This window comes from Perna viridis, chromosome 13, assembly GCF_037379345.1.
Source record: "Perna viridis isolate PV_CMFRI_1.1 ecotype Kerala chromosome 13, ASM3737934v1, whole genome shotgun sequence".
NCBI lineage: Eukaryota > Metazoa > Mollusca > Bivalvia > Mytilida > Mytilidae > Perna > Perna viridis.
In genome coordinates, this window is record NC_142457.1 from 2240010 (window position 1) to 2263482 (window position 23473).

Sequence of the window (23473 nt, forward strand, 5' to 3'; positions counted from 1 at the left end):
TCGCACTCAAAATTTCTAATTACACACTCAAATTTTCAGTTATGCACTCAACGTTTTTGTTTTCGCGCACTAATGCATGAAATGAAAGAAACATTAACGGCTCTCAAAGATCGGAATAACACAACCGAAATTGTGCGCAGTTTTCACATATTTTGGTTATGTTCTTCATTTGTGAAGCTGGGCGTATCTTTTCATTTTGTATTACTGCTCGGACGTCAAACCACAACAATTAATCAATCAATCAATCAATCAATCAATCAATCATTTTGAATTGTGTTTGCTTGAACATGGAACCTTATAAAGGCACGTGACAATAAGTCATTTGCATATATGAAGACATATATATATATGTAAACATTTCTTTCTTTTCTTATCTTGCTAACTTTAGATATTCAAATACTTACTTCTTTGCCACGATGGTTTTTTGTTGGTAAATCAAATTAATCAATTAGTCTCGGCGATGCCTCAGAACCAATACGTCCGCCTCGACCAATATGACAGGGCCAATATGAAATTACATATTTATTAACATATATTATTATTAACTAACATTCGAATATTGGCCTAAATATGATCAAAACTGCCAATACAATACAAAATACAAAAATGCGCCAATACGGGATATAGCGATCCAATATGGATTTAGCCGTCCAATACGGGATTTAACGGTCCAATACGGATTTTACCCGTCCAATACGTCATATTGGACTGGTTAAAATCCATTTTGGCTTAGCGTATTAGATTAATTAGTCAATAAAGGTATAATTGCGTAAGGTTTTCTATATTGGCTGACCAATTGGTCCCCGGTTAGAAATATTGGACTTCGGCTACGCCTCATTCCAATATAGTTACCCTCGGACCAATAGATCAATAATTAAGCCAACATGGAAAACCTTACGCAATAATACTATAATCTTGACAACAATGTGCTATCCAGAATAATGTTAAATGAATAAGAAAAAATACATAACGTGGAATGGATATGATTTTTTTTAAATCTAAAGATTTTTAATAAAGAAACATTTCTTCTATAAACTGTTTTTTTTTACTTCTAAAATTCCTGATTTTTAATACGATTTTGGGTAGGATCGAAGAGAAGTTAAATTGTGATACATGTATATGTATATAAATATGTAGTTCATAATATCAAATTAGGTAACATGTTTTTTTTCAAAATCCGTAGGGGTTGATGGTATGTAAACAAAACAAAACAAGTAATAATAAAAACGGGACAGAAATAAACATGACATTAGTTAATGAAATGGACGATTTTGTTTTTATATACACTTCATTACTCATCTAGAAAGATCAGATCTAACACAACTTACATTTGTTGAACTGAAGCACTCCTTTTAAAAACAATACAAATAAAACGAAGGCAAAAAACCTAGACACATTGACAGTAGATGATCACTTAAAGCTGGATTAGCTGTCAAATTTGTTCAGTTTTGATTCTACTGAATTTTGCTGATAAAATGAAATAAGTATGTAGTAATGCATTTGAAGCAATAAATGTCGATGATACCTTCAGAATATTGTGAAAACAACCTTTTTTAATCAAAGAAGATCGATAGCTCATATCTAATTTTTTTTCGCCATTACTTCCGAAGATTGCCGACAGGACATTAACCAGGGTTAAAAATACTTTAGCCTTGATAAAAAAAATAAAAATCATAACGGATACACAGGTAAGCATGTGTCTTGTTAACAATATATTTCATCTTTTTTTTATTAGTTTTCAAATAAATAATGACAGTTACTAACAATATGTGTGCCACATTATATCACAATACCTAAATTTTAAAAGGATCCTTGCATTATATACAGGCAAATGTGCCACACATGAGAATCATATGGTTTGCATCATATGATTATAATATAAATCGAGCACCATAATATAATCATATGTTTTGGTATGCATATGATTATCATATGATAATCATGTGTTTTTCACAAACATATGATTGTCATATGTTTTTAAGTCAAAATTACCGTATGAGAATCATATGATAATCATATGACTATCATATGTTAAATATCATAAAATTGTCATATGATTACCATATGATTATCATACGAATCGAGCACCATATGATTATCATATGTGGCACATTTGGTTGTGTATTCGAACTTTTGTCTTTTACGGCTTGCGTCCGTCGGTCTTCCTTGCCACTGATTACCAATTTCGCATTGCAATCAGATTTGTTTTAAAAAAGAGACCCTTTCAGCACATGCGTGGATTAGGGTCACCAGAAGTTACATGCATACGGATTTATCGGGTCGATTTTTTTGTCTTGCAAGACCATAAATATATAGACACCAATTTCATGTATTTAACACATTTTATTTGTGGATATGAAATGAAATTATACAGGAAAAGTACAATTTGGTAGAAGTAATTCAAAGTTAAGGTATATTTCAACAGATCCAAAAATTTACGAAAATGACAGCTAATGCAGCTTTAATACATGTATATGTACTTAACAAATATACCAATGCAACAACAAAATATATTAGCTTGGCCTAAAATGATTAGTGATTTAAATAGGCCGAAATCATTGTTCAGTATACACGTACCCAACTTCGCGCCAATTCCTGTGCACGAGGTCCGTGCGCGGGACAGAATGGAATGTATAAAAGAAGAGATCTCTCCTTCAATAGGAAGTCATTTATACGTGATTGCAGGATGAAGGTATCTGTAGTGCTGGTCGGATTTCTCCTCTTTGTCGGTAAGTCAGCTGTTTAGTATTGCTTGTTTCCTATAAATGGTTAACATATGTTTTTTGCGTTACAGTAAGCAGTTTCCTTAAATCCCGCTGATGCTTTCCCTTTTATAGAATCACAGAAAATATAATTCTATCTTTTTCAACTTTTTTTTGGATTGACTGAAAGTAAGTGTTCATGCGTGAAAGTCGAGTTGTTACTTGGTCAAATGTAATTGTATTTAAAATATATTTTGACGTTCATCAGTTTTATCCCAGCTGTTAAATAGTTATGTTCCAATTAAATAAGCCGCTGGAAAATTCCAGTCTAAAACAGATCGAATTGTTTTTTTTCAATTATTTTTTGAATAAAGTACCTATACTTAATTTCTAAAATTGTTCTGTGAAGTAGTGAAAAGAGAGTAATCATATTTAGTACATTTTTACCAGAAATGTTTTTAATGCAAAACTAGGGTGAATTTTACCGCCAAATTATCATTTCTATAACAATTACTCTTACATGTACATGTCCAAATTTTGGGACACTGTAACCGTTTACACTTCCATGTCCTGTATTGTATTCTGTAAACGACTGTTTTATGAAATGGGACCCAGGTTTATTTGACACGCACGTGAACTTTAAAAGGAACTTATTGAATGACAATGGAATTTTTTTTATTTGTTCAATCCAACACCCCCTCCACTTTTGTAAGTTTTGGCAAAACTGGCTTTGAATTAAGAAAAATCTTATCGAATGTCGATGCTATATTTTATGTTCAGATCTAACCCATAAGTGACTTATTTTGTAGCTGTTCATGGCAGTCGTCCTATTCGAGATAATTGGGACGACAAAGGCGACGATGTGTCGAATTCCATGGACATAGATGACAACGATGACAGTTCCGACAATGATTTGGACAAAGGCTATGAAATTGAAGGTTCGGAAGAAACAAAACCAAGGCGGGGTTACGGTAAAAAAGACAAGGATAGGCCTAAACCAAAACCAACGGAGGATTGCTGGTGGCCAATGCTCGACAAAACAGTAACTAGCTTGAGAGGATTCCCTCTTGATGATAGTGGTAAGTCATAATTGTTATTTCATCTGGTCGCATATCACACCGACATATCACACCGACTTGAATTTTAATATGCTTATTTGTTTAATGGCGTTTTATTTGCTGGTATTTTTTTTTTTTCGTTTATGCGAAATTGTGTCACATTTCACAAACTTTCCAGTGAATGTCGGCAACCGTAGTCAGTTGTACCGCTAAATACTTGTACATGAAACACTATCCCGTAACTTCCAACAGTGTTCGTCCATTTTTTATGAGAATGTTCCATTTACCATATGTGAGTATACAGGCTGTTCAGAAATAGCACGAACTGGTCAATTCTTAACGAATACTCTGACATTACATATTTCGTGAAGAATTTACACTTCATGTTGGCTTAATTTGTTCATCTGGTATTAGTTATGGATGACATGAACTTCGACCTTGCAACATATGAGCCTATGCTAGAGAGCTTCTGGAATAACAAAGATAAGGACAGAAGTGAAGCACAGAAAATGTTCCACACAGAGTTCGTCACCCAGTTACTACAACAAAGATACAAATGCTCTGGTACAAAGTTCAACCAAATTCTCCTATGTAAGTATATATTTAAGAAAAATAATAATAAAATTAGTGAGGCCCTGTGAATGATTTCTTGTGAAGGGGTGTCCCTAAAAGAGGAATTCTGCTGTGTAGTCTGTGAAAGTTGATTTTTTTTTGGGGGGGGGATGTCCGAAAATGATTCCGTCCGGGGCAAGTTAGGGGGAGTGCAGAAGAGGGATTTCTTCAGTAAGATATGTGAAAATTGATTTTTGTCCCGAAATGATTACGTCCTTGGGAGGGTTCCGGGGGCAGGAAGGTGAATTTTTGCATTGAGATATGTAAAAGTTGATTTCTGATGACGGTTGCCCGTAATGGTGACTTCTGGTTGTGTGGTCTAGAGGAGTTCCAGTTTTGGTCTGAAACTTATTATTGTGAATGATATATAATCAATTTAAACAGCATCAAACCTCGCATACACAATATATATGTAAACTTTTTTGGTATTACACCAGTTATGTTATCCGTGTATGAACATAATTAACTTCAGTCCCTTTGGGTTAGTAATGCTGATAAATCTTCATTAATTAGATGTTTTGGAAAAGGAGGGAAGGCCATATATTAACAGAATAGTGTCCGAAACTTTGAAACAAGTGCTAGCGAAGTTACCGGGATTAACAGATCGTGTGAATGGCTTTGTACAGAGGATATTCGATGATGATATACTTGGATTTGTGGAGGAAGAAGAATTCGAAAGTAAGTATTTCATACACAGGCAAATATGCCACAGGAGAATTATATGGTTTGCATCACATATCTAAATATATGTATCGAGCACCATATGACAAGTTCCAGTGTACATATGATTATCATATGCTACATGTAATATGTTTTTCATGAACATATGATCATGTTTTCAAGCCAAAATTAACACGTGAATCGTATGATAATCGTGCAAATATCAGATGATCAATATCATATTTATCATAAAAATCAAACACTAAATGATCATCATATGTGGCAAATTTGGCTGTGATGTTACTACCGAAGTCAATAAGACTTTTCCCATGCACATGCACTTATAATTTTGAAACTTCAGTTTAGTTGGGAAACTATTCTCAGATCAAGTTTTATTACTGAATTTCTTTTTGTTCAATTACTTCTATAGCTGCCACATAATACAAGTGAAACCCGTATTTTAAACCATGACGTATCTCAAAATCTGCAGTAATCCTGAACTTCTAGGTCACTTTTTCAAAAGTCTCTTTCAATCAGTTCGAATGTATTTTAACCTTTGTAAACCGAAAACCTGTCCAACCCGAACCAATTTTGAAGTTCTTAGTGGATCGGTTCAGACATTTACTACATATGTGTATTCTTGTATGCAATTTGATTAAATATGACTTGATGATCATATTCAAGCTGTTGTTACTTTATTGTCCCTCGCCTTTGCGGTTATTTTACTAATATATCCTTTCTTATATATATACATACAAATATCTATAGGTATTGGATGTTTCCTTCGCGAGTTGAAACAGAACGTATTTTCCAAAGACGTTGCCAGCCTCGAGGACTTGAAGTCGAAGTTCAAGGATGCTGCCAATCAGGATGACAATGTATTTACCTGTACTGACCCACAAGAAGTGTTAGACTACTACAAGAACGGCCTAGAAATCCTCAATACCCCAGTGTAAGTAGAGACATAAACCTGCCGAAACTACGTTTGTTGGATTTATTTCACACCAAGTGCATGGTGGTCCAGAAGTTGTGTCCTGGAATTTCTTTTTGGTGCACTACTCAGCCAAAAAATCAAATTGATATCTCCTATGAAAACCTTTCAAATATTTTACGGGTCTATTGTGTTAATTCTAATATAGGAGAAACTAATCCTATATCAATCGATAGTATTGAGTGTGCTACCGACTCTTCACCTGACTTTCGGAGTATGCTCATAGGTTTGAATACAAGTAATGGGGCGCTTTACTCTGTTGTCTTAGGTTTACCCCCGAGATTGACGTTAATATTCTGTAACCATGCCGTTTTAACTTGAATATTTTTTTTGTCTACTTACAGTCGTAAAAACCTCTTTTACCGACACTTGTATAGACTTCTCAAGGGGTTGCTGAAAAAAGCTTCAGGAAAGGAACAAGGCAAATCCCTACTTATTAAGAAACTCGTCAAAACACTGGCATGGAAATTATTCAGTATATTCAAAGAATCGGTGAAACACTTGACACCAGTATTGGACTATGCTTCAGAGAGTGACCTGTTCCAATTCCTCGGAAAGTTTATGTGTAAGTATGAAGTAAAACGTTAAGTCTGTTACTTACCCTACCGGTGCACTTTGTCCATTTTTTTCTCTCATTTTCGTTTTTTCCGTTTTCTTTTTGTATTTTGTTGGTCATACATGTATTTGGATGGATGAGTTACAGTGGTTTTATTAGAACTACATGTATCCAACGTTTTTACGCTGTCTGTTATCTCGTAACAATTTTCTCTGCATCATCTAGTACAATGCAACATTCACTTGATATGTTGCTATATTGGGTATGGCATATCGTGGTCTTTTTCCAGCCCAGTGCTATTGGAATGCTGGGCAATAGCGCAGATTTTTCCTGGATTATTTTTTTCCTTAACATTTTCAGCTGATGAGAAGCTAAGAACAGCCAGAGCCATAATTGAAAAGTTGGACTTGTATAAAGGTTAGTGTTCATAATCTTCACTAAACGAGAAGGGATATGGTGAACATGTCGGACAATCCCAAGTGGATGGAAAATATTACCTAAAGGATACCCATGGGTCTTCAATGAACTCGCACCACAGGGCAGGCTGTAGCTTGCCCCAAAACATACTGGTACAGCGAAATAATTGCCCTTGCGGACTCCAGCAACATAAATGTAAACTGAACAAAACATACAGAAGCCTGAAATTCTGGACTTAGGAATATTAAATATTGTCCAAATGAAACTTGTATTTTTTTTTTAACTTTGATTGTTTATGAGGATTTCAGATCATCTCAAATTTAAAAAATGTTTCATTGTTAGAAAACGATGATGGAAGCGGAAGTATAGAGGACGACGATAGTTTGAATCTAGATGACAATGATATTGATGTTCCTCCGGCCAAACGTGCTATGGATCAAGGTGTGTTCATTAACTTCGTTCCCTATAGTTCTTCTGTATACATAATCAGTTGTAGTGTTTAACTTTTTTTCCGGGTTCAGCGGCATTTTGGATGCGTTTGTCTGTCCGTTCATTTTGTCAACATTCGTTGTAAACGCAGCTCCTCCTAAACGCGGAACGAATTTTGATGACGCTATAGGAAACGTTGGATAATACATTTAATTTTGTATTTGAACTTATGTTGAAAATCGTAAGCACACTAAACACGTATCCCTCGTAAGCAACTGCTTAACCACTAGGTGATTTTTATGCAATTTTATAGGACGGTTGCTTGGTTGTATAAAGGAATATAATTGAACTGGGGTGTTTAGCATTTCAGTTTTGTTCTAACTGATTGGTAGCGGGCAGGCATTTTTGTATTCTATTCTAGTATTTTGCGGCGGTTTATTACTTTTCGGGTCAACTAAACATTCAGTGTGTTTTACTTATAGGTGATGACGATAGTATGGATCAAGATAATGGAAGCGGAAGTTTTGAGGATGAAAACGACGACGGCAGCCTGGATCAAGAGGACGACGACGACGGAAGTATGGACCAAGATTGGGATGATAATGGTTTCCCAAGCACCACACCATCTCCTGTCAGACGTGATTTGATAGAGAAACTTAAACGTGCCCTGGAGCAATTGCGAGAGGTTGGGAATGACGATTTTGATGCTGAAGATCAATACAGACCTACACCAGGAACGGCAAAGCGAGGAATGTGATTTCAGGTAATATAGTAAAATGATCACGTGATCATTCATGGGTCATAGTATGTTTGACCAAATTCTTTACACAGATTTGATACAAATAGATATTGCATTTTAAAATGTGTTTTTATTTATCAATTTACATACTAAAATATCTTTTGTTAACCATTTCAAAATGTGACAAGAGTCTTTGAATGAGCTCTGTCCTTTTATTATGATTATGATTGTCAACAAGTATTTTATGGACAAGCTAAATATCTCATAACAGCTCTGGACAGTTGTCTAAGAAATTATAACCCTTTCAACATTGCATGTACCTCAACCTATTCTTGAACCAATGAATTAAAATGCAACCGAAATAATGCAACTTGATTAGACTAACATCAAAGGTTTTTATTAGGCAGTTGTCCCAGCAATTACATACACATGCAATATATTTTTATATTAATTTTTTTTTTCAGAACTGAACCTGAAAAGATCTGGGAACGTTCAGAGATTTTTTAAATAAAAATGTAAACTAGTAAACCTATTTCGTTATTTATATGACATGAAGTGGTGGTACATACTAATTAAGGTTTGAATGAATTCTAGAAACGTCACACTCCCTGGCAAGTTGTCAAAACATAAGGCACAGACCATTGTTAGAAAAAAAATTCGCAAAAGCGGCGATTTTTTTCTATTTTTTTTTTGTCTACATTTAGTTATTGGAGGTCTAATGAAACATTTTATTCTGTCCATGGCTGAGTAAAAGAATTTTTTGCTCAAAATTTGGAATGTCTAAATTTGTTTTTAAATCCCAGCCTCTCCCCCAGTATAAAAATTGTGATTTTCAAAGATTTATTCTAAAGCGCGCTTGTGATAAACATGATAATTGGCGAACATATAATTTGCCATAATTCATTAATCCAGCTATTTATCACGTACCTGGTCTCTTAGTTACTCAATACACTGATTATGGAAACTTTAATTACCCGTCTTTACACGACAAATTAAAATTCGTCGGTGCCATGTCTTGTTTCGTTACTTCGCCCTGTATTGTGAGGGTTTCCTCATTACTCATTGAATACCCATTGGTAGCCATGAGTTGACTATTTTCATCTCGGTAGTGTTTTTCAAGGTACCATGCTCTTCATATTCCTGTTCAAATTTAATGATTGTCTGGATTCAACCAATTTTGACAATTCTAATGGCATGTTCTGTCAGTTTAATGTGCACACAAGATGGGCGTATTTGAATAATAATGTAAACTCAAATTGTAATCGAAAGTAACCATGCACTGTTCAAGCGTTATCCTGAAATTTAAAAACAATCCGAACAGACATATACACAATGAGCACAATTAAAAAATGACACAAATATGATAACTTGTGAAAACGCATATTGTGGTTATCTGTTTTACACGTATTGAACGTAACTACATGTAGCACAAGTATTATATTGCCCATACATGTAGGAGTGGGTCATAAATGATAACACCGTAGGAACTTGCTCACACTCTCAAATATGCAGCCCCATTAGTATATAATAACGGAAAAGTGATCCCAGGTTTGAGGATGTCTTTTTTTAACTTAAAAAAACGATATCACTACTGCTGAGCAATCACTTGACAAACCATGAATCTAATGAATTAAGACGGGTATCACCATCAATTTTCTTAACTCTACACAATGATTTGACAATTCATATTGCATATTTCTACAATTTGGACCGAAAGTGAAGCTACTGCGATGCCACATCTAGATAATTTAAGTACCATTCTGTACAAGAATCAGGCAAGGCAATGGATGGAACATCATTATTCTTGTTTTTGCTTATATTCAATACATCTAATCATGAACCATCTGCAACTTTTCCTCTATAAACAGTAATAACTACGTATCGGAAAACTTGCCTGCCATTTTTCCATGGTGCATTTCAATTCGATTTGATCTACCAATATTTTACGAAGGCGAAGTTTACAAACTTTGATGGTTATGAGGTATAATTACTTGGACAATGCAATAAAATCATTTTTTTTCCCTTCATGTGCCACACCTTATTCATAATTCAACCGATTCTTATGTATAGAAGTACTTAATCGTGATATTAATATAGGAACACAAGTTTTCCCGCGCTTTCTATTTTCTGTCTAGCGATGTCAATGTCGCAGTAGTTTGCCGTCATGGCAATTGAAGAATTTGAATGTTCAAATCATTGTCTTGAGTTAATTAGAAGTATTTGATGCTTATTTATTCATCATTTGTCAAGCGATTACTAAGCAGTAAATAGTGACATATTCGATTTCACTAGAACAAAAATGAGTTGAAGCGAGGCAACCGCATCCCCGAGATCACTATTTTCGTTATTATAAACTAGTGGGCTGCATTTTTGATAGTTGGAGAAAGCCCCTTTAGTTACACTTCTACTACAAACTAATTGCAGCTCTGGTTTCTGAAGTAACCAATCAAATACGACCAATTACGAACTAATTTTATTGGTAAAAAATTATAAATTAACAATGATATGGATTTACGATCATTTTCTTTAGCGGCTGCATAACAGCAATTGTCAAAAATCACGTGACTATAGTACATTCATGATCAAGAATTAAGACGCCTGTCCCCTGCGTTGTTTTTTTTTTTTTTTTCAGGGATATGGGGAAATTTTCTCTACTGTTTATCAATCATAAAGTTGATTCAGACTAAATCTCTCTTTAAAGACTCTGGAACACATTTGTATACGATAATCTGAAGAAAAATAAAAACAAATTATATAGTAACATCAAAGGTACTTGACTGTAACAACTGAACAAATTTGTAAGCTTATGGAGGTCAGTGATATGTTTGTATCATTCAATTTCACCAAAGGCTATCAAGCTTTCATTTGACACAGAAAGAAAATAATCTCAGTTACTTTGATGCTTACATGACATTGATGTAAAATACCGAATTCAAACGTTCCAATGATTTTTAAGAGTTGTGTCCCTTACACTAGGTCTACCTCCTTGTAGGTTACAATAGGGCAATTATGTCTCCTCGGTATCCAGACCTTTACCCAAACATGCAGCCCAGTGGAAAATACAGAAACGTTCACGATTGGTGGATAATAAAAAAGATATTTTCATGAAAAAATTTTACGAACAGTAAGGAACCAAAAGTATCGAAATTGAAAGCTAGCAGCCCATATGTGTGTATTTTATGGAGCACTTAAAGCTTAGGTGGCTACTGAAAAATTGATGTTTGAAAAAGTATCTCCCTTTTTTTAACCTTAATTTACGGACAGAAACGCCACCTGACATGGTGGTTTTTATTTCAAAATTTAAAAGCTATATGGGTGTATTTTAGCAACATTGCGTTAGATTAGAGAAATTTTACCCGGATCTATTTTTAGATTTTAGTTGAAGTGTGGACACACCCATACGGAAATTGCATTGTGAATAATTGCGCTCTTGTATCCTAAAACAACCAGAGTAAAATATTAATCTACTGGCATTACAGAATTACAAAAAAAACATCAAATTAGTCTATAAAAAAATAATGATATAAAATGCATAGTAAAATATTAAATATTGCGAAACTGTGCACTGTGCTAAGATTTCTCATCTTTACGACTTATAGCAAGTAGAATCTTCACGGAATAGAGTTATCATTACTTCTAGATGAAATATCTTAGGTAGTAAACTGGGCACTTGACATCAAAGATTTCATGCAACATTTTAACTAAAAAGTTTAAATCTCCTTGTCCTGACAACTACCAAACACTTTTCATCCAGTAATGGTCACTCTATCAAGGGAAGACCAAAGCCTGAAGATAACTAATGTACATGCTGCATGGTAAATGTTATAACGACAACATTATATAACTACATACAATAATTTGCAGCGCACCAGTATGCTACTCCTGGTGTCATAATCTTGTATCTAAACTTACATCATCAAGTTGACCTTTGAACCTTGGATAGTTATCACATGCTCCAAAAGTTAAACCTCGCCTTTGTTCAATATATCCTAAAAGAAAAGTTAAAAAATGAATATGAATTTGGTGTGTTATGCATACAATCTAGAGCTTAAATTCATTTCCATGGACTTTAAGAGTCCGAACTTTTTTTCTCGAAAAACCGGAAGGGTATTGTCAATTATAATCAGATATATCATATAACCCCTATCTAGATACTTAGGGGAATTACGTCTGTCCATTCTTCATACAGTATGGCTGACTATTTGTAAACAGGGTGTTTCTGAAAGCAAAATCCAAAGCTCATAATTCAATGAAGTAAAAAAAAATCTAGATGAATAAACTGTGCTCATGGAGCACAAACCAAATCCACAGGTAGGGTAAGTATCCGTCTGTTCATGTCATATACAGTTACACTCATACAACGCATGGACCAATCCTTTTAACAAGTGAAAGTTTTTGTAAGAATCGGACACAAAGGGAAAACTCAGACACATGCATGTCGAAAACCTACCAATCTCACCATAAAATTTCACTAAAGGATTCTCTCTTTATTTCAAAAGATCATTATTTGACATCTGCATTCATTGATTTGCACAGAATTTTTTCAATAGAATGTAAGAAAAATGAGGAGTTATCTGCCCATGAAATTTTCATTTTCAGAGCATTTCAATGAAACTATAACAACTCAATTTACGGAAATGATATGGGAAATCTTGTTTGATGGTGTTTTTCATAATACCCCGATTCATCCACTGCCTAATTCTTATAGAGACTGACACTTACATTTATACCTATAAAAGGTAGTAAGATAATATATTTATACCTGAGAGGGGTGTCTTTCTATGCTGTTTTCCCTGCCAGTTCTGTACCAAACCGTGCATGTTCTTTCCATCGTATGCCATTGTTACTTCGTTCCATCCCTGCGTCTGAAAAAAAAATCACAAGAGTATGTACATAGGCTGTTCAAGCTATTTTAACCAATTTTGGGGGTATCACTCCCTCCCCCTTCAAGTCAAAGTACACTCTATATTTGGGTGAAATTGCTATTTGGTAAAGTCCATATTCCAAGAAACTTTAAGTACAAAGTACGGCTATTTTGAAATGTTAAGTCCTTGTTAAGTTAACTTGTGTGCCTAAGTCTAAAGTACACTCTTCAAATGACCAAAATCACAAGTTCAAAAAGGAGTTGATACCATCAATTTTAATAGAATGATGTTAGATCGAAATTCAAAGTGACAAAAACAAAGCAAAGTTACTAGAGACATACATCAAATGGCAAAAAAGTCTTGACTTATTTTGTACATGAACGGAATAAGACGACACATAAATTAAGTTTACAAATGAAGGGTTATAACAGAATTACCGAAGTGATAAAATCTAGACAGTAAGTCAAGAGGAATGGTCAAAAGGAAAGTCCGTATATCAAATAGCAATATATCGGTAAAAACCATAAAGTTGGAAACACCCGCATTGGTCCTGACTTGGTACAGGTATTTCATAATGAAAGGTATGTTAAACCACTACGTAGTTTATCATTTACTTGCTGTACATGTACGTACGTTAATAAAAATGAAACCGAAACACTCTTAACGCCGTATGTTTTTCAACAGGGATTTTTATATTTGCTTCACGTTATGAGTTAGACGTGTATCTAGTAAAATACGAACCAGCGGAACTTCCAACTCTGTTGGCTTCCGACCCTGAACAGTAAGTGACAGCTTGACATTTTTCTCATTTGCGGTGACGGAAACAGACGGCTTGACATTGTTGTTATTACAATTTGACAGTAGAGCAACGTGAGCCATCTTGTCAATGACAGCTCTCTTTGACCTTGTCCTTAATGATCGTTTCTTCCTAGAGAAACCGCCATCAAAGTCCCATTCAACAGGCCAGAAAAAGTCACTCCCGCCGGAACTGCTACCGCCATAGCCATAACTTCCGGAAGATGATGTCCCGCCACCACCACCAAGACTATTTAAAATAGCGTCCAAAGATTCGGATGATGTGCCACCAGTTGTTGCAATGCCTCCTTGAAAGAGAATGCAATTTTTACAACAGATTTTCCTCCATCATTTGAAAATTCATATTATTTAATAATATGTTAATTAGTAAAAACAAAACGTTTGTATTTTGCTTTTTACCATGTCTGCACGCGTTTCATCTGTAATTAGGAAACCATAAATGTCTCAGACCGAGAACCCGATATTTTCGTTTTGAAAGTATTATGTACAGATGTGGAAGTATTAACAATCAGGATCATACATTAATTTAAGCATGTCTAACTAGTTCATTTTATGGATTGATTTGTGCAACCTTATTACAAAATCAACATTTGACTTCATTTATTGCTGTCAAAAAAGATTTTTTTTTTCTTCCTTGATATTTCTAATTGAAAGGAAAGTCGAAACAACCGGGATTCGAACGGTTATCAAATTACTTATAAAATGTGACGATCAGGGTTGACAAAAAAGAAATCTTTGGTATGACGAATAGTTCGACTCAAATAGTGCAGATGGATACACCATGACGATTCACGAGGTTAATGCCAGTATTGCTCGTTTTTAATAAGTACATTTGAAGATTTTTGCTTGGTAATAAGAAAGAGACAGATCAGCAAATAAATCATAGTTTACCACCATTGAACATTATATAACTACACTGTATTTAGTTATTCGGGTTTACGCAATACTAAACTTACTCACCGCCCCATGAAGCTGTTATGTCATGTCCATGCAGGAAAGCTATCCACTGATTTCTAATGTATTCATCCATCATCAGTACCGTCATTTCGTTGAACAGGTGCAAATATTCCTCTTGATTAAGGGCACCAGGTATGACATTAAGAGTCCACCATAAACTATCGGCCCACTGGCCATAACCCAGATTTCTATCGTACACGAACTGTATCCAGAGATTTGCAAGAATATCAAGAGGAACTGACAATCCGGAACTAATATAGTGCCATAACCAACCACCGGAAGACGATGTACTTGAACCAACATCCAGAATCATTCGGAACCAGTTTAGCCAGACTCCGCCCACATCATGTTGATTGAGGTACCGGAACCACATGTCACGGATTGTGGCGTTTTGGAGAACGCCAACGACTTCGTTAGACCAGTCAATGTATCGATCAGTTCGACCACCACCAAGACTCCATATCAATATTTTTGCCCAGTTTTTCCCTGTCAAATTCAATCCACCAATGAACTTAGTCCAAATATTCATTATAAAAGGGAGTCCGGAATTGTCTGCTGTAGTACCCGTTGTTCCAGTGTCACCGGAAATAACACGGAACCAGTTGATCCATTCGCTGCCTATGTTGTTTGCATTTAGAAAGTTCATCCAATTATTTCTCATTGTTGGATTGCCGAGCAATGCAATTACTTCATATATCCATTCAATATATTCTCCCTCTCCTCCCTGACTACCACTGCCTAAAGTCCAAACCAACATTCCGTTCCATTCCGGACCCAGTCTAAGCTGACGTATGAAATCCCTCCACAATCTAATTATTTTTGTTCTATCAGTAGGGCGTGTAACAGTGGTGTTTCCAGTTCCGGTATAGTCTTTGTGCCGATACAAATACCAGTACACCCAATTTTCATCGAATGGTCCACCTTGATCGGAAAACAAGACTCGTACAAACCATGACGCATCAATTCCATTGTTTGTCAGGAATTTCATCCATTCGCTGTCGATCTTATCATTACCCATTAGAACCGATTTGATTTCATGCAAAAGAGCCTTGACATCGATTTTGGACCCAGGTTTAAACGTTCGGCTCCAGGTAAGGAGCTTATCCCATTGCGGTCCCTTCAGATTCATTTGAGTAATGAAAGTTCTCCAAAGATCTGCAAGCTTGGTAATACCAACTGATGCTTCTCCGCCTGTTCCAGGCTGGGAACTCCCCCCACCTTGTCCAAAAATGAGGTTCCAGAATAGTTCCCCTTTAGGTCCTGGCTTCCATAGTTTGGAATGAGTCTGTCCCGGTCCTCCGTTGGAATAATGGGCTGTAATAAAGTTAAGCCATTTCTGTTTGGTATTGTTATCACCAAGAACGGCTTTAATTTCTTTAAACAGGTCATCTTCAGTAGCATCAGGTCCGCCCAATGTCCATGTCAATTTAGGACCCAATTCTTCAAACGGTAGTTTGGCCTCTTCGACAAACTTTCTCCAAAGATCAGCAATGATGCCTACTGACTGAGCGTTATCGATTCCAGGAATCGCATTTACACTAGATGAAACACCGAAGTATTTCTGCCACCATTTTGCAATTGGGTTAGATGTATCAAAAACGAGATTGATATTCTTGCCTGAAAGGAAATTGTGCCAGTTACGCATAATAGTATCGTTACTACCGAGAACATTCTTCATCTCGTTAATAAAATCGATGTCAAGACGTCCTCCATCTCCGATAATACCAGTACCGAGTGTAATTTTAAGAAGGTCTTGCCAGTCTCGTCCGTCCATACCCATAGTGTGAACAAAGGTGCGCCAGAGATCGGCGATAATTGCTATAGAAGACATAGTTCCGGTACCAATTTGGTCTGTAGGCGTGATCCATTCGATTTGTCCCGTTTTCCAATCACTCTCCGGAATGAGAAGCGATTCTAGGAAACGTTTCCAGTTTCTCATGGTAATTTCGATATTGTCTGAACCAACGTTCTGGATAATCCACGTCCGGAATTCCGGTCTGGACAACATTTCTCGAAGCGTGAGTCTCATGTTGAATGGGGTATTTTGTTTTTCCAAAGCCATGATTATCTGTCTGAGGAAATTGGCGCCATTTCCGTTGATCAAAAGCCGAAGTATTTGCATGCCGTTTGAGGTATCGGGGACAAATCCAAGCTGATATAGGAGAGTTTTAAAGTCAATTGAGTTCGCTATCTTCCACATACTCTGCTGCATCTGTGCTTCCGACTTGGAGTCGATTAAAGTCCGGAAAATTTTCACCAGGTTTCGAATATCCCATCCGCCGCCGACAGTTATATTTCTAGTCCAACCAGATTCGACGTCATACATCCACTGAACGTCGCCACCTTTACCCATGTCGACAATGACACCCCCGTAATCGAAACGGTCTGTCCATCTGTCGAGCTTGAACTTAAACCGGATGACAAACTGGTTGCCGAAATCTAAATTGAGATCCTTCCATAGTTTCATTTCGCTGTTTCCACCATAGAAGTGTGCCGTTCCATACCTAGTTCGTCGTACATCAATGTAAGATGTGGGAACTAAGGCACCGGATTTATCCTTCAAATCCACATCGAAGTTAAAGTGAGCGTCAACTCTGCATTTGTCTACAATGAAGAATACCACAAGCTAATTACAATACAGCAAACAAAATATTTTCATGCTTCTCTTTATCAATATAAATTTTTTCTAACACCCATATTTCAAGGACAGTGCAGCTCTCCGATACACACCTTTGTCATCAGGTATACCAATCCGTAGGTTGCAGACTCTTTGATGCAGTGCATTCAAAAATCCCATGTTTATTTTGAAACCACAAGAAGCCAATATTGTAATGGTTTATATAGTCATTTCATCTTGATCATGTCATGGAATGTTTAATCGTTATTATTGACATCATCAGTGAGGGGAAAACAGAGCCAATGCTTGACAGATAAAGAGACCAGTAGAACAGTAAAAAGCCCATGGACATACCTAAACATTGAAAGGACCCCATTTAATTTAGATATATCAATATCAATGTTAATAGTTAAACAACGTGGACAGTCATATTCCCTCTCAGTCTCAAAATTTGAAGCTAACATTGCATACACCAAGTAAATATTCATGGTTCCTTAAAATAAACCGTAGAACAGTAGTTAAGTACAGTTCGTATAAAAATCAGACACTGTCAATGGTAAATTCATTTCCGTATTCAGATCTGCACTTTTGAGGAAAACATTCATTCATCTCGCACTAAAATCAACCAAATCAAATTAAATAAAGAACGATAACTCTTGCAAAGTACCAATTACATGTACAATCTACATGTATATGATTTTTATCTCAAAGCACAAGGACTAAGTAAAAAGCTAAGTCTGATCATTGTAATCAAAAATGTTTTCTGAACAAAAAGTAAAAGTGAGTACGGTGGGTTTTTGACATGAATGAATCACCTTCTGTCTGATTTGCTGTCTGATGAAGACTGCTACTTAAATGTGTCTTCAAAGAATCAGGCAAAATGGCAAAAAAATAGAAACATGCATGGCAAAAAAATAAAAACATGCATGTCAAAATCCCACGATCTGATTTCACTCAAAGATGATTTCTCTAATTGAAAATACCACTATATGATCTCTGCATCGCCGGATTTGTTCATAAATTTTTCAATAGAAGGTCAGAAAAATGAGGTTTTAGACAGAGTTATCTGCCCTTAAAATGTTCATTGTCAGTGCATTTCAATGAAATTATAACTCAATTTACCAAAATGATATGGAAAATCTTTATTCTAATGGTGCAAATAGTCAACTTACACTTTCAAAACGGTGTTTCATACCATGTTTTATCCACTGCCTGATTCTTACAAAGACTACCACTTGATACAACTTACCTCCAGGGAGAATCGGGAAAAGACCATTTTCATTGACAATACAGGCGCAATATCTTTTGGAATACACTGTGCCTGGTGAACAAGGACGGACAACTTTACCGTATTGAGGAACATTCTCAATGTAGTATCGTTGGTCCCAATGTTCATCTTTGCTACAGTCGGCTGTAAAACACAACATTTTTATTAGTCCCTTTCGTGTTAACTGTGGGACTGTGGGTGAGATCTACTTCCGCAATTAAGATAGAGCTTTGGGTAGAACAAAAGAATTATCCTCACGGAAGTGTATATTAAGCATGCTCGTCCCAAAGTAAAAAATTCAACATACAATTGCATCACGTGATAAGACTCAATTCAATCACAGTTTCAGTATAACATGAATTTATTCTATTCCTCTTTATTTTGTCCTTTTTGTTTTTGCTTTCAGATTCTTATTAATGAAATGTGTGTAAACAAAGAAGAAACATTATCTTTTCTAATTTAAGTAGGTTTTTTAGCAATTACAATATTTATAGTTACATCTAAACCTGAAAGTCCCTTATTACAATGTATTTGAGGAAAATTATTCCTGAAACAGTTGACTGGTCCAACTTCAAAGGAACTCCTGTTTTATTAAAAAAAAAGACATTCTTACGTGTTACGAGAATACCGCCATCTGGTGGACATGGTTGCTTGCATGCCATGCCTCTCATACAACCCATTCCTTCAACGTAGTAGGTACCAGTAGCACAACAAGAGCCAACGCTGTGGCCATTAACACACAACCAGTACGATCTGCATCCCTGGCCTGGCATACCATACGTAAACCCGTCAGGTGAATGTCGACATTTGTCTGAAAGAATTTTCAAAATTATAACAATATAAAAAGATTGGGAAACCATCACGTACCGTATAGTTCCCATACATGAAAAATTTTAAATTTAAGTTTATGGTTAAAGGTTATAGACAAAAAAATATCCAGTGATCATCATAGGTTTTATTTTCATCGATTCTTAAATCTTTTGTTTTGCGTGGCCTTTTATTTTCTTTTTAGAATTTGTTTGATGGGTTATAGTCATCATGTCCATCAGCAGATTCAAAGAGCAAAACAAATTTCCTTTGCACCAAGAGTTAAGTGGGGACGGGGTGTCAACGACGTACTATAATGCTGAAGCATGGCTACAATCGTTCTGTCGGAAATGGCGCGTGTAATTCGTAATTCCGAAGTGATTGTTTGAACTTTTAAGGCAGATGCAGTGTGGTGCATTATCTAGGAAGTCTCGCTTATCCCCGTTGGTCGCGTCATCACCCATCAACACAAAAAAGCAAAGCAAAGCCTACGATTCATGTTATTGTACAAGTATAGCAGGGGCGGATTCAGGCGGGGGCGTGGCGGGCGTGCGCCCCTCCCTATAATTTGCCAAACATGGGTTGTCAGGGGTAGATTTAGGCGGTTTTAGGTTGAAACTTTAATTTCTCGCTAATTTTATCACAAACGATATCTACATTGCACCCCCTCTAGAAGAATATTTCAAAAATTTAACCTCAAAAATATTTTCGCCTCTCTCCGCTCGGCGAAATTTTAACTGCGCGCCCTCCCACCCCAATCTAAAATCCTGGATCTGCCCCTGGATAGAACCAAATCTCACCGGCAGGACACTGAACATTGAGAGAAGGTTTACAGGCCATAGCATTCCTGTCCCAGAACTGTCCAAAGGCACACGATTTTATGGCTCCCATTACTCTATTTTGCTCCTTCCAGCACTGGACGTACTTAGTACAGTCTCCGGGGTAGGGGTTGAATCCAGAACCCTTGTCTACCAGACATCCTGAACATAGCTCTGAAATTAAAAAGAATGTACTGGTATGTCAGTCGTCAATGTCTCTGAATACATCAAGACTTTTTATCTTTCTGTCTGAGTATTGGATAAATGACACAAGATACATTTCCAAGGCTCTTGGTGTAACTTGTAAGTTTTATTACTACATGCTGAAATTGAATTTTTCATTCCATGACCAAGTTTTCTGTGAGACTTTTAAACAAAACATTTGTTCAGACATGGTATTAAATTCTAACTTAATCATTCATATGTGATTATACATGTAGTTACCTGTAAAATCTGTTGGTCTTGTAATAACTGAAACAAAAATATAAAAAAATATTTATCTAACATGTTCTTGTAAATATAACCTACAGTTTAACATTCGATTAAAAAAAAATGAATTTAGACAAAAGCAATAATACCATTATAGGAGTGGTCTTGGATATTCGTACTTTAATATTTTTTTCCAAACATCCTGAAAAGCAGAAAATAACTTGTATTGTACCAAGTTCCAGCGGTCCTTTTCACAAAAAATCTTAAGTGTAAAATTTTAGTCGTAAGTTACGATGTCATAATAGCGTTAAGTATTGTGACGTCACAACTTACGACTAATTTTACTCTTACGATTTTTTGTGAAAAGGGCTGCAGGCGTCGATTTCACAAAAAGTCGGAAGTGTGAAATTGATCGTGAATTATGACATCACAATGATATTTTAGGTTGTGACGTCATTACTTACGATCAACTTTACACTTACGACTTTTTGTGAAATCGAATAAGCCCTGGAAGGCCCCGACAACAAAAGTAATACAACCCACGGTAACAGAACGATGAAAATTCTTCAAAATCAAACTAAAAAGTAACAGAATGACACAAAGACACATTAATGCCCAACATCTCCTGTCTGTGGACACACGCATGGAATCTGCCGTGTAGTTGAACTAATTTAATAAGGCCTAAACCATACCCAATTGATATTAGGTCAAATCAAAATAATCATGTTCTGAATCAATTTATATCGATCGTTTGAATTTTGACGTCTCAAATAATCGTCAAAGTGCAAAAATATAGAATAAAAGGAAAGTACGGGGATCGAACTCGAACGTATCTCAACACAAGCTTGATGTTATAAATGGTTAATATTGAACTCTTCGTTTTATTTTTAAATTCACTATTCTGATGACGAAGGACATTAAAACACACACACACACACACACACACACACATACACCAAAATTCATAATGTCTGTTAAATCATTCAAACTTAAGCCACAATCATTGAAATAAATCATATTCTTAGACACATGATCCCCTCAACTAGCTACATATCTCAGTTGGTAAGTTTTATAGCTCAAGTGCTACTAGTTATTCCATAGACACCTATGTGTCATGAAAAAGCGCTTATTTTTTAGACTCATAGTTCCAAAGACACGTGTATTTACATACTCGTAAACAATAAAGTCTTGGAATATAATTTAAACAATTGTGCCTAGAACAGGAACAGTAGCCATGCACCTACAGCTTTATGATAATAACATACACATGGCAAAAATAGACAAATAGATTTAGAATTATTAAGAAAAAACAATAACACCAGCCAAAATAATGACACAATTTCCGGGAAATGCATTATCGGAATTCCTATGCTATCGTCTATGCATAGTTTCATTTTTATTTGTCAACTCCGGACTACTGATGTCCGATGCGGTTACCGTAATGAAAATACACGATATAGTGCATGGGTGATACGTGAGGATGGTTTCGGGGGTTACGTGTATATGCTATTCCCCTTTTAAAAAATTGCCAAAATATGAGCGGAAAATAATACCGTGAAACCCTTTTTTATACAAGTTTCTTGATCGGAACCTACTACTCTTTTAACCGCCAGGGCCTGCATGAAATATTTGAGGACAGCTATTCCAACTAGTACTCAGCATTCCTTTTTATATTTCAATTCTATATTTGATAACAATTTATAATCCCGCTGGGTTTCATTTATATCTTAACATCAAATTATTTATTATGCGTCTAAAAATAAATAGGCAACTTTGATTATCGACACTGAACGACTGGTTTAGTCGAGTAAATGCATAAACATGTACTGATAAGAGGTTAGAGGTAAACTATTTTCACTTGAATGGTTGTTAATTCAAACCATAGTAATTAGCATATTTAGTTCGCAGTAAAAGATGTTTCTTGGGTTTGTTTATAGCCGTAAATAACACAGAGTTGAATTTGATATATTAGAAATACCTACAAAGGTGACCTTTCTGCATTTGAATCTTAACAGGGTATGCCAACGGGACTATTTTCCTGTGGTAGTGTAAGATAATTGCAGATGCTATCAGGCTTTACAAATTCAAAAGCTCTGGCGACTGCTATATCAATTCTGATCTTCGATCTAAATTGATAAAACGATCTGAAACCACAGACAAACACGCCATAAAATTCACTCAATAATCCAATAATCTCGATGGAATACCTCAACATACACCATATAGACAAAATGAAATATCCAATGAAAGAACGCTCGCACTTACTGAAAGCAAGTTCAGGTCATATTAAAGAATGGCAATACCATCAAAATCACTAGCATTATAAACATAATCGGTCACTACAATTCCAGTGGACTGGATTTGGAATAGTAGCGTCAGGCACTAAATAGGTAAGATTCGATGTACATGTAGTGCAGTAACTAGACTTAGTTGTTTACGTAGGGATGCAGTTAGGGATCGAATATCTCTGTCTGTGAAGATAATGCTCAAATTAAACAGCACATAACAATTGAAAATAATACTAATAAATCTACTAAGGGCAGTCGATAAATTCATCAGATTATGATTATAAGAATGTATTTGACGCACCTTCACATATCACACCACAAACATTCACAAATATAGCCACATAATTACATACCTTCACATATCACACCACAAACATTCACACATATAGCCACATAATTACATACCTTCACATATCACACCACAAACATTCACACATATAGCCAC

At 35.7% G+C, this 23473-nt stretch overlaps 2 protein-coding genes across 2 annotated transcripts in view; one reads left to right on the plus strand and one right to left on the minus strand.

Annotated features, from left to right (window-relative positions):
* Window positions 1-2602: 2602 nt before the first annotated feature.
* On the plus strand, window positions 2603-8692 carry LOC148599208 (uncharacterized). Its single transcript, XM_088559142.1, has 10 exons — window positions 2603-2729; window positions 3512-3781; window positions 4175-4351; window positions 4886-5050; window positions 5801-5984; window positions 6368-6588; window positions 6940-6996; window positions 7339-7437; window positions 7908-8188; window positions 8629-8692. Exons 1-9 carry the CDS (start codon window positions 2630-2632, stop codon window positions 8180-8182), a joined length of 1548 nt encoding a protein of 515 aa, XP_088415268.1. The 5' UTR covers window positions 2603-2629; the 3' UTR covers window positions 8183-8188; window positions 8629-8692.
* Window positions 8693-10624: 1932 nt separating this feature from the next.
* Window positions 10625-23473, minus strand: part of LOC148599209 (uncharacterized) — a 29765-nt gene continuing 16916 nt past the window's right edge. Inside the window, exons 11-19 of the mRNA XM_088559108.1 lie at window positions 20756-20782; window positions 20294-20485; window positions 19300-19497; window positions 18669-18830; window positions 14806-17406; window positions 13771-14132; window positions 12927-13029; window positions 12077-12153; window positions 10625-10893 (exon numbers count right to left, since the gene is read on the minus strand). Coding sequence (XP_088415234.1) covers window positions 10843-10893; window positions 12077-12153; window positions 12927-13029; window positions 13771-14132; window positions 14806-17406; window positions 18669-18830; window positions 19300-19497; window positions 20294-20485; window positions 20756-20782 — 3773 coding nt within the window. The 3' untranslated portion in view covers window positions 10625-10842. The remainder of the gene's footprint in view (window positions 10894-12076; window positions 12154-12926; window positions 13030-13770; window positions 14133-14805; window positions 17407-18668; window positions 18831-19299; window positions 19498-20293; window positions 20486-20755; window positions 20783-23473) is intronic.

What these genes read in the sequence shown, in the direction of transcription:
- LOC148599208 (XM_088559142.1), top strand. Translation starts at nt 2,630, where the DNA reads ATGTATAAAAGAAGAGATCTCTCCTTCAATAGGAAGTCATTTATACGT. An exon ending in GAAATCCTCAATACCCCAGT is followed by an intron (nt 5,985 to 6,367) that starts GTAAGTAGAGAC and finishes GTCTACTTACAG; the next exon opens with TCGTAAAAACCTCTTTTACC. An exon ending in CAAACGTGCTATGGATCAAG is followed by an intron (nt 7,438 to 7,907) that starts GTGTGTTCATTA and finishes TTTTACTTATAG; the next exon opens with GTGATGACGATAGTATGGAT.